At 52.0% G+C, this 17,132-nt stretch overlaps 7 protein-coding genes across 7 annotated transcripts; 4 read left to right on the top strand and 3 right to left on the bottom strand.

The window, feature by feature from the left end:
• Positions 1-1,162: 1,162 nt before the first annotated feature.
• N7477_006161 (uncharacterized protein) lies at positions 1,163-1,399 on the bottom strand (the record flags this gene model as incomplete). Its single annotated transcript, XM_056967824.1, has 1 exon — positions 1,163-1,399. One exon carries the CDS (start codon positions 1,397-1,399, stop codon positions 1,163-1,165), a length of 237 nt encoding a protein of 78 aa, XP_056822578.1.
• A 1,635-nt stretch (positions 1,400-3,034) lies between these two features.
• N7477_006160 (glutaminase family protein) lies at positions 3,035-5,132 on the bottom strand (the record flags this gene model as incomplete). The annotated part of the gene is made up of 4 exons (XM_056967823.1): positions 3,035-3,436; positions 3,514-4,445; positions 4,520-4,948; positions 4,997-5,132. The coding sequence occupies 4 exons, from the start codon at positions 5,130-5,132 to the stop codon at positions 3,035-3,037; spliced, it is 1,899 nt and encodes a 632-aa protein (XP_056822577.1).
• A 3,818-nt stretch (positions 5,133-8,950) lies between these two features.
• On the top strand, positions 8,951-10,187 carry N7477_006159 (velvet factor family protein; the record flags this gene model as incomplete). The annotated part of the gene is made up of 4 exons (XM_056967822.1): positions 8,951-9,178; positions 9,238-9,317; positions 9,374-9,847; positions 9,911-10,187. The coding sequence occupies 4 exons, from the start codon at positions 8,951-8,953 to the stop codon at positions 10,185-10,187; spliced, it is 1,059 nt and encodes a 352-aa protein (XP_056822576.1).
• Positions 10,188-12,249: 2,062 nt separating this feature from the next.
• On the top strand, positions 12,250-13,308 carry N7477_006158 (TauD/TfdA dioxygenase family protein; the record flags this gene model as incomplete). The annotated part of the gene is made up of 3 exons (XM_056967821.1): positions 12,250-12,396; positions 12,447-12,656; positions 12,703-13,308. 3 exons carry the CDS (start codon positions 12,250-12,252, stop codon positions 13,306-13,308), a joined length of 963 nt encoding a protein of 320 aa, XP_056822575.1.
• A 572-nt stretch (positions 13,309-13,880) lies between these two features.
• N7477_006157 (uncharacterized protein) lies at positions 13,881-14,198 on the top strand (the record flags this gene model as incomplete). The annotated part of the gene is made up of 1 exon (XM_056967820.1): positions 13,881-14,198. One exon carries the CDS (start codon positions 13,881-13,883, stop codon positions 14,196-14,198), a length of 318 nt encoding a protein of 105 aa, XP_056822574.1.
• A 58-nt stretch (positions 14,199-14,256) lies between these two features.
• On the top strand, positions 14,257-14,610 carry N7477_006156 (putative IgE binding protein; the record flags this gene model as incomplete). The annotated part of the gene is made up of 1 exon (XM_056967819.1): positions 14,257-14,610. One exon carries the CDS (start codon positions 14,257-14,259, stop codon positions 14,608-14,610), a length of 354 nt encoding a protein of 117 aa, XP_056822573.1.
• A 213-nt stretch (positions 14,611-14,823) lies between these two features.
• N7477_006155 (Ribosome assembly protein 4) lies at positions 14,824-16,482 on the bottom strand (the record flags this gene model as incomplete). The annotated part of the gene is made up of 3 exons (XM_056967818.1): positions 14,824-15,067; positions 15,117-16,192; positions 16,258-16,482. The coding sequence occupies 3 exons, from the start codon at positions 16,480-16,482 to the stop codon at positions 14,824-14,826; spliced, it is 1,545 nt and encodes a 514-aa protein (XP_056822572.1).
• Positions 16,483-17,132: the final 650 nt, after the last annotated feature.

Here is a 17,132-nt window from a genome sequence, read left to right as displayed (position 1 = left end):
GATATCTACGAGCTCCACACATTCGGGTTGGTTCATACCGACGTTGAGATCGCCCCCTTTCTAAGGATTTTCCAAGACATCGGTGGACCTCTTGGCTCGCTCACTGTAGCGACGATCGTCATGGATCTGCATCTCCAGGCCATCAGCAAAGAATAGCATACACAACGATCCTCAGCGTGAGTGGCCTAATCTCTTCCGAATAATTACATGAAACTACAGGGAAATGAATATATCGGCAAGAGTTGAACCGAGCGCAGATTTGTGATTCTTTACCCCGCGGGGAACCTTGTCTAGCGTCGAGACTAAAATCCTTGCTCAGGCTCGGCACCCCACATCCCGCTCGCTTTTTGTTCATAATGATCGCACAGCGCAGCTTCAGTGGGGGCTGATCGTATTCATCATAGTAGCGGAATTGGGCTGTGGCAGCTCATTAGCAGTTTCAGTTCTATGATCTTGGCGACCGATGTCACCATCTCCACCCCGGATTTCCAAATGGCAGAACGCTCGTATGCTTATGAGGTGCAGCCCATGTGACTTCTAGGTCGGCTACGATGTTCCAAAGTAGACATTTGGAGGTTCGAAAGTCTTGGAACACCTCGTGCTGATGTGGACGACGTTCGCTGGGAAATCCAAAGCTGTCGTCCAATGAGTCCTCTCCCTACTCTAGTTCTAGGAGTCGTGAGAGCCTGAGTCTCTAAGAACAATCAATTCGACTAGAGCTTTGAATAAAATACCGTGTTCCATGGCTTCTTCATTTCGAGGGTGCTACGCTGAAAAGCGAGTTCTAGTTGCTGCAAGGAGTGTGGAATTGTTGTAATTGCTTGAATTGTCTTGGACTGCTCTCAACTAAATGACAACGAGTCTTTCAAGCCTTGTATGCCTGCTTAGCCCGGCTCGAAGTCTTCGGAATAGGTCGCGCATAGCCTCCGCCAGATAGACGAATAATGTTACCGTTCAGCCAGGTGCTAACAGTCGAGTTGTAGTACAAGCTATGGCCATGACTATAGACGTTCTCCATGGTGGAAAGAGAGTCAGTGAAGTTTTGTACAGTAGTGTCCGCAGTCATGATCCACGTACTAGTAGAATCCAGGCTCACGTCAAAGGTGGCTTCCTTGTAGCCCGTGTAAGCAGTGCCGGTCCAGGTGCTGTACTTGCTGAGAGACTAGCCGATGTAGCTGCCGTTATATGCAACAAGGTCACCCTTCAAATCAGATTCGCTGATTGCAATGGTTACCTCTGCAGGCTTCAGACCATTGTTATCTTCATAGTCGGCATAATAGTCAAAGTCCTGAGTGATCTGAGAGTAATTGGCGACAATGAGAATGCCGGAGTTAGTGTTGAGCTCGGCATTTTTCAAGTAAGCATCGGCAATCAAGTTTCCAAACCAGAGTCCAGGCATGGTCTTCCAAGGGTGGTGAACTTGGTGTCTGTCAGTTTTAGGACTGCACCACTCTTGCGAGTGGAGCTGCTAAACATGGCCACGCCTCCCAGTAATCCTACGGTGCAGTCACAGTCGACCAACGTGGCTGTCTGCGCACCGTCCGAGAAGACAACGGGGCCATTTTCAGACAGACTGACCACATTTCTCGCCTCAATCAGACCCAATGCATAAAAGGTAGCCGATCCAATGCCGGCTGCGTGCGCAATACTGTCCTCTACATAGATATAGCCACCAGGCGAATCGCCAGAGAAACTGGACGACCGCTTTCCCCCAGAATAGATCTGCAGATTCTTGCCATGGATGGTCCCGTTACCAGCCGCGTACAGACCATGGCTACTTGGTCCAGAGGAGTACAGCCAAGAGTTAGTGACATTGATCACGCTGTCAGTGCCGTATGAGTAGAATTGGGCTGCTCCATTGTGAACAGTGACGTTGACATGATCAAAGACAGCAGTGGAAGCATTCGCCTACAAGGAGAATTAATTGTCAGATGAGAAATTGTATGTGAGATGCATATGTCGACCTACCACATTGATCGCCGCATTGAAGCCCCAGAAACTCGCAGTGTTCAAATTCGTCGCGTAACCGCTCTTCTTAAAATTGATATAGGATCCGGTGAAATCGGCATTGTTGGCGACTAGAGAACACTGGTGTCATTGGCGGTGGCCACCCACGTAATGTGGTCTGCGTTGCCCTTCTTTTCGTCAATTTTATGAGTAGCCTTAACTAAATTCCTTGTTAGCACATCCCCTTGTTGATAACACATTCATTGCAAACCTACTTTCCGATGGCTGTGTACTGATCATCGCAATATCATAATCCGGGACAATGGCATTGTCTGCCTTCCACCAGGCAGGTATGATGACATCCGAGGGGTCCTCGAGTACTATCGATGCCAGCACAAGCGCTGGAAAGAAGAACAAGACCTTAAAGTACATCGTCGCAACGCTGGATTGTGATTTGTAAACTCTTAAGCTTGTTCTTGAATCAAGATTGCCGCTGTGCAGACCCTTTACACTTCTCCAACTACAAGCTCAGATATGCAAGACCACGCAACTTTGAAGGTGTCTTACCCCGTGGGTATGCTTTTCCCACAAGTCGACCGACTGAGGAATGGCCCATTTCGGGTCCCAAGTGGAGAAGAAATGCAAACAAGCATACTGTGTCTGGGGAAGTGTGAAGTAAAATGGGGTATGGAAGAGCTTCTGTGGGCCACTCTGAAGAATCTCCACATCCCGACTATACAAACAGCAGGGTAGTTGTACCAGTCGACCAAAAACGTGCTGACAGTTTTGCCAAGAAGCATACGCAAGCTTCGATGTACGTTTCCGCACCGAGTGGGGGCATCTGGGATAGACCAGATCCCGAGAATAGGGGGAAAAGGGCGAATAACCAAGCCGATCGGAAATTCAATTCAGGATGATGTATATAGACTTGAGCTGAGCGACGCAGTATAGGAATATGCAATGAAACCCGTCTTCGACCGCGAGATGATCCAATTCCAATTCCCAATGGGTATCCAAGATGCAAAGATAATCCGGGTAACAGAGCTTCTCATTCGTGAACGAGGAAATTACGAGTTATGCAAAACTATCAGTAAGACCAAGTATTAGCTCCCGACAGAGCAGCCAGGGCAAAGTGACTGCCAAGTGTCGGCCGCGCACGGAACGAATATGATTCCCCGGCTGAGTACGATCCACTCGCCTCAACCCAATAACGATCTGAGAAAGGAGCACTGTTCAGTCCATTTGACATGTACGCGTGCAGATCACTAATGAAAATGTCCCGAGCATCACCACTAACTGTAGCTGCTGCAAAAGACTGCCAGTTCGTCTGACCCCAGCCAAGAGAGCCATCCAGGGGGACACCAGCCGTCTGGCGAACGGTCGGATAGAAATCAGTCGTCGCGTTATAAGCCTCCTCGGGGAAGGCGTTCAAACCGAACAACAGATCCGGATAGTGGTTGTAGACCAGGAACCAGGGGGTGATCCCGTACTGGATCAGGAAGCGGGTACCCTCCGCATCGGTCCCAAGGTGGTCCGTCCAGATTTTGTTGCCCCACTTTCCCCCACGGTGGTGTAGCTTGTATCTCCAGTGAGAGCACCATAGGTTGCCAAGCCGACGGCAGCCTTGATTGCGAGATTGGTCTGGTTGGCGAGCGCACCCAGCGCGTCGTTAAGCGACAATTGCGTGGCGGGATATAGGCCATTCTCCTGCAGATAGGTAGCGTATTTCTTGAGCTGAGCAGCGTATGTCGTCGCGAAGTCGGTATTACCCGTGGCTTTCTGATAAGCGTAGGCAAGGAAGATTACGTTGCCGCTCTCTTCAATGGGCATTTCTTCGCCATCGGCCGGATGTCCGGTTGCATTTGGGTAATTTGCCCCAATCTCATGCACCGCATAGTTCTTGGTGTAGGCCGAGGTAGCCATGTAGTCGAAGATAGGAGAAAGGAGTAATTTCAGGTACTCGGGACTCAGAATATAGAAAATGGGGAAGGTGGCGTAGATCACATCAACGGTGTTGATATTGCCATCACTCGAGATCTCCTTGATGAATGCACGCGTGTCGCTAGTATCCAGCGATTCGTTGGGGATGGTGATTTCGATTCCGCCGTAGGTCTGGCGCACCGAAAGAGCCAATATGTCGGAGTAGTTTGACCCATAGCTGGATGCACCAGTCGACTGTACGAGGTCATCGAGTTTGCTGGACTCGGCGTTCGCATCCTCATAGTCCTCGAGGAAGTAAGCCACAGCGGCGGGGGTGTCCTTGTAAGTGGCGCGATAATAACCGGTTTGAGCCGCGCCCAAATAGTTGATCGACTCTTCTCGCACGTGACCAATAGCAAATGTCACCGCGGTTTCATCCGCGGTGGTGCCCAAGTTGTGCGAGAATGCCACGACACCCCCCGCAGTCCAGTCCGCATAAGTATTACTGAGCGTACCGTTGTTGACAAATCGCTTTCGGACGGTGGAGATGGGGCCGGACTGAGTGGAGACTGATGTGCCTGACGTGGCGTAGACCGCGCTGCCCACAAAGCCTGGCCGTCGCTGTTCTGTGAATACGTCGCCGCTCTATTACCTACGATCTGGAACACACTCGCCGCTCCGCTCGTGGTATGGCTCCAAGTCGAATCGCTGGTCTGGCCTGTCCATGTCGAGTCAATGTCGGAATATATCTGGACCGAGCTGGAATTGCCAGCGGCCAGGGTCACTGTCAGGTATGAAAAGGGCAGTGACTGGCGGAGGTAGTTTTTGGGTGAGACGGGCGAGAAGAAGTCGAGCGTGAACCGTCGCGATCCAGCAGTCACAAGAAAGGTCGAATGGGTCGAGGTATAGGTGGCTTCGGTCACGGTGGCCGCCGTGGTGCCTCCGAGGGGGTTTGCTACACCGAACAAATTGTACGAGGTGCCATCCACGCGTGCAATTACCGACCAGGTCAACGTATTGCCTGCCCAGAACTGCGCACTGTTTCTGGGAAGTGATACGGCTTCGCTACCGGGGATCCACGCTGTCGATCAATTAGCCAAAAGTTCCGGAATCCAGTTGATCAACACACACACACCTGATAGATAAGGACTTCGCACGGCCAAGGGATACGATGGAGGCTGCACGGGAGAATATGTAATCGCCGTGCTGATTGACACCAAGCACGATACAGCCAGGGCGACTGCACCAAGGGCTTGAGAAATCATGATGCTTCACGGGTCAACAATCAACGGTCCAAGTCGAGAAAAGGCCCAAGTATGTAGATCTGGGCCGCAAGATGCAGATCCAGGGGGTATATAAACAAGTCTCAACGCCCAGTTCAAGACAGAATGCCCCCCCCCCGGAAACCAGGGGAATCTCGGGCGTTCACATACCTCTACTTCTCGCTTTGGCTCTAGTTGTAGTTTTAGTTCTAGTCTCCCCACCCTGATATCCCCTCCACGCGAGATGCATATCTCGCGTGGTGTTGTCGATCCAACACCTCCCAAATCACAACACATCAAGTGCTCCTCACGCAAGTACCGTGCATGGGGTAAGATGTCAGTTGATCGTTTGATATAATAACTCATTGGACTTCCAAATCAAGCAAGCTTAAGCACGCCATCCAGTGGACTCATGATGCGCGACTCCTTCATACATCGTACTCTCTTCCAGCCCCAGTCCAATCGCATGACCATCAGGGCAGGCGAGAGCCGAGCGGAGTCACCTACTCGCAAAAAGCCAGCCGTATGGCGTCAGGGAACTCATGTTTACATTGGAGATACTACTATCTAATGTGGAGCTCTGGCATCACGTTCCGGGCAATCATTGTCCTCTCCCCACTCTGCGCTCGCTGAGTTCAGGCTTTCTATCTGTGGAGTTGCCAAGGTTCGAACTAGAACCCAGCAGGCCTGCGACCAGTAAATTACCGAGCAATGTAGACCGCTGGACTCGGGACTACATCAAGGATCAACAAATCGAATGTCCCTGCCTAAGACGAAGATAGCCCAATTGTCAAGGCGCGAACAAGACATCCCTGAAACCCAGCCCGGGTACCAGCAAGGGGATTAATAATATGCATGAAGCAGGCAGATGTATGCACTACAAGTCTAGACTCATCCAACATTCTAGTGTTTCCCCTTCATTCCCCAGAGAGCGGATTTGACAGCCGACCATAAACTACACTCTCTTGTTGTTCAGATCCTCCACATTTCGACCGCTGGTCGGCACATCCCACACTATCCTCTTCATCTTAGCTTGGATTTAGTTCATCGCGGCCCACTGCGGGGTTATCGACAATCAGAGCATACTTCTCCCCCCGAGCCAATCACTCGGGTTATGCATCAGCATCTCTTATGGCCGGTGCACGGCATTGCATCGGGCCCTGAGGTCATGCAGCATCAATTTGACAGGCTGCGGGCTTGCATTGGGCTTTGGCCATGTGTCTGACGTCTTCTGACTCCTGCGACCGGGGTCAAGTCACTTTGCATGGACGGTGGCATTGGTGATCGAGATGGCGTAAGGAGCGGCCAGGTCCTAACCCTTCCCCGCCCTTGTTCAGATCTCGCCCTCAGGCTCCTACAAGTGAGATCGAAAGTATCTCTTACAATACTATCATTTTAAAATGACCTCGGGATCCCATCAAAGCATATCCAAATATTTACTGCGGCATAGTCTTGTTCTAGCACACCATCTTGCATGATAATCAGGGGCATGCAGATCTGTTGACGACTGCTGACGACGACTTTGCTAGCTCTTACCAGTCATCGTTCTGAGAGCGCAGCTTTCTCCACGAGTCATCAGAAGGCTGGGCTCGCTGCCTGGGGATCTCCAGGAAATGCTTCTGCGGGGGCCCGAGCCGCAGAGCTTGCTCCCCTGAGGCTCATGGATTGCAGAATCTCGGGGTGCCGAGTGGTGCCGACAATGTCAGATGCGACAATATCCGCAGGTGAGTAGTCGGGACACTGGAATCGCACCGTGATGGCCTCAACTACACCGAGAAGACGTGGCGACGAAAAAGCACTTGTCTGACTGGATCATGCGCGGAGACCAATAATACTTGACCAAGATGCGGCTTTGCTTGGCGGCGGATTCAACTCCTGACTCTTCATGCCTGATCCAGGTGCATTGAAGGGGCTCATACCCGGAGAGTCCTGTTTCTGACATGGTGTGCATGTGTGGCGATGTTCAGGTTGGCTCTTCTAAGGAATCAGGATAGACGCCACACAAGTAAGGGCCAGGGGCTGAACCGGGAAATAGTTTTATTGCCGTAGAGACCAGGCTCAGGTTGGACACCCGAGTCTCACAACTCCCTTTAGACATGCAGAAATCAAGCTTCCCATGGAAACGCAGGCTCGGAATGGTTTGATATAGGTGATTGAGTTTGACCTCTCAGACCTTTTTCTAGCATCAACCTCAAAACTTTAGTCTCGATGATCCTGCGGTGCTTGGAGCTTTACATCAGGATTGTCAATCAGTTCCAAGTTGTACTACTGCAGAAGCATAAGGTGCGGCTCTGAGAGGAGGTGATCGAAAATTCCCGGCCGGATGGAAGCAAGTGGAAGTTGTCCCAAACGCTAGACTCCGTGCAGTATGACATGACTTGCAACTAATCTTACGACCTAGGATTGAGTTGTCACTGTACGCGCACCATCACGAGTTCCTGATTCCATCCACGGATGCAAATATTGAACCATAACCGTTACAAGGGGCGTACCGTTCGGCAACACCTCGAGGTTCGTGAGATCGTGATCAAACATGGGTCGGCGCGATGTGGCTCCGGTCCCGCGTCCGCCTCGATGCTTGGAATGTCTCTTGTCTCAGATCGTATACTTCTAGTCTCGAAGACTTGCATTCTTCTAGCCTTCTAGTCTTTCAGTCTCATAGTCACTACTGGGATGCCTCGTAGGTCCTTTCGACCTGCAAATCTATGCTCTGTAGAACCTGAGATGGCCCTCGGCCGCAAAACATTCCGAGGCTTAGCCGATACAAGAGGGCCATTAGAACAGAGCAGGATGACTGGACACCAGACTATCCACCGGGTGACAAGTAGTTACACCTTGATCCGTCGAGCGAGTGTCCAGATGCGGAAGCGAGAGCCTTGGAGAGTTCCGCAACCGGAGGCAAGAGAGCGGGACGAGGGGAAGACCAGGAAAAGAAGAAGAAGCGCAGGTTACATGTCAGGGTATGAAAGGCCCGAGGGACTGGGTCCAAAGGTTCCTGCGCCGGCAGCGCGGATCTTTGGACAGTTGGGACTGAAATGACTTTAGGTGAGCGGACTGCAACCAGATTCGAGAACGTCACTCCCCTCCTCCACATCATCCTCCCCTTTGACCCTGTCTTTCGACCTTGACCTCTGATCTTCCTCATCCTTGGAATTGCTCCGTCCTGGAAATTCTACCGGATCTCTTCAATCGGTACGTCCTCGCGTTTCTTTGGGGTGGATCAGCCTGACTTCGTGCGATCCGTGGAAGCCAAGCCAATCTCCCGCACCCTGACAGCTTGGTCTTATGGCTCGACCCGGGCGCACTCTCTCTCGCGATAGCTCTGTCTGACTTGGATGCTTCATAGCGATCGCGATCTTCGCACCCCCTTCTGCTCGCCATTATCCCTCGGACTTCCCCTCTCCGCCCAACCTCGTGAACACCCTCCGTCGCCACACTCGCACTCGTTTCGGTGGTTCTGGTGGGAATTCCTTTTGCGCCGTCCGCTTCCGACAGCCTGGTTCGATTTTTTTTTTCCTCTGCCAGTTTTCTCCCGATCGCATCATTTCGACCGTACGAGAGACGCCATCGGCTTGACCATCGTCAAGACTCGACATCCTTTGTCTTCCCCAGATCCATCCCTCGAGGCCGATAAGACCGTTCGCGAGCCCGGCCGAAAGTCGATGCTCCAACTGTGACGTCTGATTTTCGCGGGGTCGCATGTCACTTCTATCCCCCACCTCTAAGCAGCTGAGGGTCCACCGTCGCACAGATCTATAAACGAGGAAGGACCCATTGATACTCTCGCCAGAGACGTCCCCGGTTCCTTGCCTTCACGAACCATGTACGCCGTTGAGCAGGATAGGGCCCATCCGGTGCCGCCACCTCCGCCTCCTCTCTCGATGGACCGCATCTCCGCCCCTTCTGCCGCCTATCCCACCCCAGGATCGGGTCCTCTTCGGTCTTCCGACCACCTGGCGCCAATCTCCACCATTCACGAGGGCCGCATCTGGTCTTTGCAGGTCGTTCAACAGCCCATTCGCGCTCGCATGTGCGGGTTCGGTGATAAGGTGGGCAATCCTTCTGCTACGTGCGATATCTCCGTACTAAAACTGTATAACCATCATAGGATCGAAGACCAATTACCCCGCCTCCGTGTATTCGACTCATTGTACGAGATGCACACACCGAAAAGGAGATCGATATCAAGTACGTACCGTTTCACCGCAGCTTTCCGCGCTCTCCTTTACTGATTCCCTTTCCAGTGAGATTGATACCTCGTTTTACGTGCTCACGGTTGACCTATGGAACGCCGATGGCACCAATGAAGTCAACCTCGTGAAGCACTCCGCCACCTCGCCCTCCATCTCCACCGCCATGTCCTCCTCTTATCCGCCCCCACCCCAGAGCATGTCTCCCACCTACCCGGCCTATGGCCAAAGTCCGTACGGGCAGCAGGTTCCCTACCCGAACATGAACAACTACTATGGCCAACAGCCGATGGCCTATCAAAACCCATACGGCCAGGTAGGATATTCTCAGTACGGTTACGGAGGCGGTCAAATGCCTGCCGCCATGTCACCCGCTCAACCCGTCTCGGGCGGCCCGGGAGGAATGTTCACACGCAACCTGATCGGCAGCCTTAGTGCCAGTGCCTTCCGCCTGACGGATCCCGACAACAAGATTGGGGTTTGGTTCATCTTGCAGGATTTGAGTGTACGAACTGAGGGCACCTTCCGGTAAGTCGATATCTGAGATGCCATTGGCGATTAACGATCGAATGATTGACTCATGACAAACAGACTCAAGATGAGCTTCGTCAACGTGGGTGCACCATCCAATGAGACCAGCAACCCTGCCCCTGTGATCAACCACGGATCAGCACCCGTTCTGGCCTCAGTCTTCAGTGAACCCTTCCAGGTCTTCTCGGCCAAGAAGTTCCCCGGTGTGATCGAGAGCACGCAGCTGAGCAAATGCTTCGCGCTGCAGGGCATCAAGATTCCGATCCGCAAAGACGGCGTAAAAGGCCCACGCGGTCGTGGCGGCGATGGCGATGACGACGACGGCGATGACTATTAAAGAAAACGAAAAGAAAAGGGCGTGAATCTCTAGACGAGCAGTCGACCAATCTTGCTCCAGTACGTAAGTAATCCCCGGGGTCCAGACTCCAGAGATGATGAAATGAACGGAAGGTGTTTTCTCTTGCTTGGGTCGGCGGATCCGAGGAGGCAAAAAAGGAGGCGTGTTGGTCTTTTACGGTGTTTTCGGTGGCCTCTTTTTTCTGGGTTCTTTTTTATATTGCTCACTGCTACACGGACCGGAGCTGGGGGTGTCTTGGGTTTTTGTTTTGGCCCTCGGCCGTGTTTATACCTCGGTGGCTAACCAGCTGCTCGTATATATATATCTTATTCGGTGAATCACTTTCTGTCCTGACCCTGAACCTAGAACCGTGAACGTAGACCCTAGACCCTACAATCTAGCGTTCAGAACCTTGGAATATAGCCGCAATCGTCAACCCTGGAACGTACAAACCAGGGACATGTACCTGACACGGTCTGGGGCTTGGTGTGGGCCCACGGTGGCGCCGATAACCTTAAAAATCGTGCATAATTCCTTGTCGTGCAGGGATACTTGGCCCTATCGGAGGATAGGAAGGCAATCCGCGAGACTGGTTCCCCGATTGGCGCGCGGGCCCTTTCTGAGGGGATTTGTGGTAAATGCCTCCCTTTCATCGGAGCACTTTGTAGGTGTGCGTTAACAGAACCATGTGGCAAGTGGCAGCTCACTACCCATCGAAGACTACGCATTAGTTCATATTTGTAGTGAGCAAGACAGTTGGGCATTCACTGGGGACCATGCGGTCTCATCGTTGCATCATTGACAGCAGTATGAACCGCCTAGATCACGATGGCTTTGCAGAAAGGACCCGAGCTGTATAGATGTCTTCCCTATTTTCGCGATCGAAAGGGGCCAATCCAATTCCGAAAAACAAATACTAAAATGCGGGCGAATTCCTCTTGTATATCACGTGAAATAGTATTGCAGTATGTGAACTCCCCGGAAGCCCAATTTGCCCGGGCGCTCTACACGTCGTGCATCATAGGCTTCGGGAAGGTCAGAATGATATATTTCGACAGCGTGATGGGCAATGGGTGCCACCAGCTATCTCTATCCCTGACTCGATAATGTCATTTCTATTTTTCATTTTACCGTGAAGGATTCGGAATACTCTGCCCTAAGCATGATGAGTGGAGCGACCTTTGCAGAAGTCAGGCATGGTTGATCAGAAGCCATGACTCGCGGTCCGAGGACGAACAAAAGTTTTTTGACCTTTCACCCCAGAGATTTCGCATATTTGATTTAAACTCAAGACATTCATCCTAGCTGTCTCAATCTCGGAGATTTGACAGATTTCTTCTTCTGTCTTCATAATAATATCCGCTCTGTCCCAATAAAAGCGCACTTTGTATGTGATTAATTGACGAATCTGGTTAATTTAGGTATCGTTCAATATTCATCTTTTGCTAAATGACTCAATTGGAGGTAGTATGGCCGAGTGGTTAAGGCGGCAGACTTAAGAAAACTATCTGAGTTCTGCTCTCGTTTGAGATCGTGGGTTCAAACCCCACTGCTATCATCAACCCCAACTTTTTTTTGGTTTCCCGCGCGACCAGACCGCCCAGAAACCTCAGAAAACATAGACTTGCAAGTGTACTCCCTTTTTTTTTTTTATTCTCTCTCCCACTCTGAGATAAGCCAAGCTTGACATTGCAGGACTGGCGTAATAGCATAATTTCCACTAGTTCGGTTGAGACAAAAAGATTGACCAAACACAGCATCTAACTGATCTCTTTACAGCACCATACCATCTATGAAGGCGATATTTCGAGGCTCTTCACTTGACGCTCACACCCAGGCACATCCAAATTCGAATCGGGGCAATCTGATTAGATGCTCGATTAGTTCATTAGTATTTTGATTTTATCTGGACAGAAGTCCGGGCATTCCCCGCACGGCATCTACGGATCTTCGCAGTTCGTTCCGATCAGACGACCGTATAAAGCAGCAGCTACTGATAAAAGTCTCATAGCCATCCCTAAGAATTAGTGGTGAGACGGAACCTTTAAGCATCTTCATCAGAATGCCCGGCCGTTGCTATTCCCCAACTTTCAACCGAATCACGGTCACCGAGCTGCATCCTACCTTCGGAGCCGAGATCAGCGGCGTTGATTTCTCGCGACCAGTTGCTGACGAACAATTCCAGGAGATCCAGGCTGCCATCAGCAAGGTGGGTATATATCTTGAAACTGTGAGCAGAACGAAGATGAACAATCATAGTACGGTGTGTGCGTCTTCCGCAATACCGGCCTCGATGACGCCCATCACGTCGCCTTCGCTGCACAATTTGGCGAGCTGGACGATGTGACTCCGTATATGGCGGGCGGCCGGGCGCACCGACTGTCCGATGTACGCCTGTTCGATGTCGGCAACATTGACCTCGACGGCAAAGTATTTGACTTGGATAATGTGCGACGGGAGTGGAACAAGGTGCGTCGTGTCATCCGCGCAGGTGGTCCCCAACTGAGTCGGATAGGGTAACGAACTCTTCCATGTGGATTCAAGCTTCAACCCGCGACGGGCAGGATACTCACTACTCCGAGCCGCCGAACTCCCTCCAGCTGGCATGGGCGGCGAGACTGAGTTCGCCGACGTACGGACAGCCTTCGATGAGCTTCCTCGAACCATCCAGATGGAACTTCAACGGCAGGACTATATCGCCGCACACTCGCTCTGGCATTCACGCAAGGTCGCATCAACTAGCACGTTTGCAGACATCAACCCGAACGACTACCCAATGAGCCGACACCGGTTGTTTCAGAAACACGAATCATCAGGCCGAGACACCATGTATCTCGCCTCACACATCCACCATATTGAAGGACTCGACGCAGAGGCATCGGCTGCACTGTTGCAACGATTGCTCACGCATGCGACCCAGCCCCGGTATGTGCTTCGGGTGGAGTGGGAACAAGCGGGCGACCTGGTCCTCTGGGACAACACGAGTGTGATGCATCGCGCGGTGGGAGGTAGATTCGAGGGGAAATATCGGCGAGACATGCGGCGGGCGACAGTTCATGACGGCAGCGGCAGTGCGTGGGGCTTGAATGAGCGCAGCGAGATCCGCCAGGGTTTACCGTGAATCGTCGATCTGAAGAAACATCGGACTTTAGGACATTGGGACATTAGGTCATAGCTCACAAGTCATAGCCCATAGGTCATAGTTCGGGTAACCCGGACTTGGAACGAAGAGTATAGTTCTGAATTGTCTCCTCACTGAGACACGATCATCTCGAGAGATTTCCTGCTTGGGCTGCTTGGCATCTCCATTGTCTCACTGTTGGAGGTGGCCACTGCCTTCGCTTGTGGCTAGCGCTGATGCTATTTTTCATTCTGTTAGTCCACCGTGAAGAACGTGCAAAGATACCAGAGAACTAAAACCAAAAATAAAGAAGAAACAGTGTAGCATCGGCCATGCCCCCCGCGCAGGGACGAGCAGTTGTGTCTTAAACGTGCCCAATGAGTGCCTTCGTGGAAGTCGGCGACTTCATCTAGCGGGGGAAATCCTCCGTCATTTCAGAGGATCATTTTTGGGGTCCCAGGGAAAGCCGTGCCTCTGAACCACGCGGGGTGTCGATGGTGTGGTGATTGTCGATTCCTTCCTCAAGACGGAGCTATAAAGAGACTCAACATTCCCTTGGCGAGAGACCCATCATGCCCGCTCTCAATTCTCATCTCTCAGCTCTACCCTCTTCTCACCAAATTTCCAACATGAAGACCTTCATTGCTTCTCTCGCCCTTCCTCTCCTTGCCGCTGCGGCTCCGACCATGCAGACCCGCGAGGCCAACCCGCCCTTCAGCGTCATGGCCATCCGCTCTGGCTCACCCATCCACTACTCCCAAATGAATGCCGCTGGTCAAAAGTTCTATCTCGGCGGCCAGACCTCCTCCTACTGCCCGGACCTGGAAGGCCTCACCTGCCCCCCCCAGGCAATCAGACCGTCATCGCCGCGGGCGGAAGCGCCTTGGTAAGTGACACAACCTCTAAGTCCCTTAGTTATTTTTTTTTTCTTTTCTTTTCTTTTTCTGGATGAACGGAGGGTTAACGTGTTGCGACCAGGATGTTGAGGTCCCCGGCGGTCAGCAAATCTACGTGGATCCCTCGGGAGCTCTGAGCTTCACCCAGGCCCACTCCGCTTATATCCCTGCGGGTTCCGCCGTCGGTGGTTTCCAGTATGAGGCTGGCAACCCTTGGTCCCACTACACCTTCAACGGCTGGGGCGCCAGTGGCTTCATGGCATGCCCCACTGATGACAACCGCTGGCAGGTGTACGCTGCCATGCAGAACGCGACTGTCCCCTCCGGCAATGTGGACGACTGCCTCGGGTTCTCTGCCATGGCGCTGACCTACAAGGGTTCCGTCCCGGCCTGGCAATACATCTAGAGCATTCTCGTTTCCAGCGCGATTGGCTTTGATCTTTGAGCGTTGTACAATATCCCAGACGAGTGCATAGGTGAACTAGTAACAAAGACTTAAATGATTTGCTTCAATGCTATTCCATATTGATATGGTCAGTTAAAAAAGATAAAATGTCCAGGGCTCATGCAGAGTACAGGCAATGGGTATCATTCTATAAAAACTTCTTGTTCTTTTCTTTCAGTTTCTCCAGATCCGAATCGCCTTGTCCTTGCCTCCACTGCCGACCTTCTGTCCATCGGGGCTCCAGTCGACGGCAAATACCTCGTCTTTGTGGCCCGGGAGATCTGTCGACAGCTTACCCGTGCGCACATCCCAGACCTTGAGAGTGGTGTCTTTGGAGGCCGAGACAAGCAGACGCGAGTCGGCAGAGAAGCTGCACTGATAGACAGCGCCGACATGGCCGCGGAAGGTGGTGATGAACCTGGCTATTTGTTAGACTTTGGAATTCATAGGGAAAAAAAAAAACTTACTTTCCGTCACGTCCATTCCACAGCTTGACATGATTGTCGAAACCGGCCGAGGCAATGTATGTCATATCGGGAGAGAAGGTGACGTGGTTGACCTCCTTCTGGTGACCCAACAGGCGAGCAACAGGCTTGTTAGAGCTCGATGGCTCCCACAGGTACATGGTAAAGTCGTCACTGGCAGACACCAGGCGCTCAACAATCTTCTTGTTCACGGTCGCGGCATCTTCGTAGCGTTTCTTGGCGGCAGCAATCTTCTCGGCGTCGGTTGAGGGGACCTTACCAGTGTGATCATGGTAGGCAGTGCGCAAGGCAAAGTCCGTAGACAGCGCAAGATGGTTGACGCGGTGGGCGTGCGATGCGAGAGTCTGAATGAGCGTGCCGTCTTTCGGGTTCCAGATCTTAATGGTCTTGTCGTGCGACGCCGTATAGATCTGACCGGTACCACCCCACTTCACACACGTCACGGATCCTTTGTGTCCAGTGAGCACATGCTCGATACGCTTCGACACCACATCCCACACACGCACAGTCGAGTCCTTAGACGACGAGGCGATACGGGGACATCCAGGTTCCTGAAGATGGTATGGCTCCCAGGCCAGATTGGTGATCCACTTCGCATGGCCCTTGAGAGGACCGCCGAGCGCAACACCCTTCTTCGCATCCCAAACTCGTACTGAGTTATCCATGCTACCGGTCGCGATCATCGCACCATTGGGCGAGTAGGCCACGGCCAGCACCCAGCTAGTATGTCCCTTCAATGTATGCAACGGGGTACCGGTATCGCAGTCCCAGATCCGCGCGGTGGAGTCACCACTTCCAGAAACCATTGTGGATGAGTTGATCGGGGAGAAAGAAGTTGCGAGAATAGCCTCGCCGTGGCCCGCAATGGAGGCTGCGCAGCGTGAGACCGCCTTGACTCGGAATACTGCCTGCGGAGTGAAGAATAGGGAGACTGTATCCTCGGTAGTCTTGATGCCAGGCTGAAGAAGCGAGTGGTAGAGGTCTGCGAGAATATCGATTGTCTGATCGCCCTTGTCGGACTGGTAGGTGAAGCGATACGGAACCCGGTCATCGTCGTCCTGTGAAGTCTCTTGTTAACGCTGTTCCTGCGTCACACCCTCGGATAATTCCTTTGAGTACTCACGTTGCCTTGTAACGTATTCAAAAGAGTTTCAAGGTTCTTAGTGTTAGCATCGGCCACTGGGACCGAAACTGCAGGCCCGGTGGCATTTCCGGTGGCCTGGTCGAAGAATTGGACGCGGACGCTGCCGAGATCCGAGGGAATGCTATAGAGCTCCTGCTGCTCCTTGGCCCTTTCGGCCGCAGCGACCTTCTGGCGCTTACTGGGCGGGGGAACGAGAGTGGCCATTGTGCTTTGAGGAGTTGGAGGAGGAAGAAAATTTGACGCCTTATCAGGGCTTATCGCTTATCGCAGGGGGTCAACGTCTACGGCCAGCAGATACTGCCCCCCCATCTATAGTGAAAATTGACATTCTAGGAAATGACATTCGATTTGTTCATCAAGCATATCATGAGCGTCAAGTTTGCAGAGCATCACTAGAGTGTCTTCCGATAAAATTGAAAGGGCTAAAGTCTGGTCTTATAGCTCGATCGAGAAGGAGGCCTACACAGATGGTCGGGTTAGTTTTTTCTTGATATCAATCTTGGCATCTTCCAAGAGCTCTTGTTGGATATATTCTTGTTCCTCTTCAAGGTATAATGCTTGACAGCCTGGAATACGTCTAAGAGAATCATTCACAGCCGCTTTTTGAGGAAGATTTATGGTTCTCAATTTCTTATCTTTTGGAGATGTATGATATCACCTGTTGCGCACTCTTAGGAACGAGTGGCTCCCTTTTTTTCTTCATTCTGCTCCGTAAGACGTAGACCACTGCCGCATACGACCGTGATGTCGCTGTCTGTGTGGAAGGGTCGGTGCTCGCAATTTCTGGTTGAGGCTCTTACCGCCTTTCTCGGCTGACTCAAGTATGGGGACAGATGCAGGTGCTCTCCGCAATC

This window comes from Penicillium maclennaniae, assembly GCF_028827695.1.
Source record: "Penicillium maclennaniae strain IBT 15551 chromosome Unknown utg000005l:1.0-2652337.0:1.0-2654196.0, whole genome shotgun sequence".
Taxonomy (NCBI): domain Eukaryota; kingdom Fungi; phylum Ascomycota; class Eurotiomycetes; order Eurotiales; family Aspergillaceae; genus Penicillium; species Penicillium maclennaniae.
Note: the sequence above shows the minus strand (reverse complement) of the source record. Positions and strands in the feature narration are given on the sequence as shown.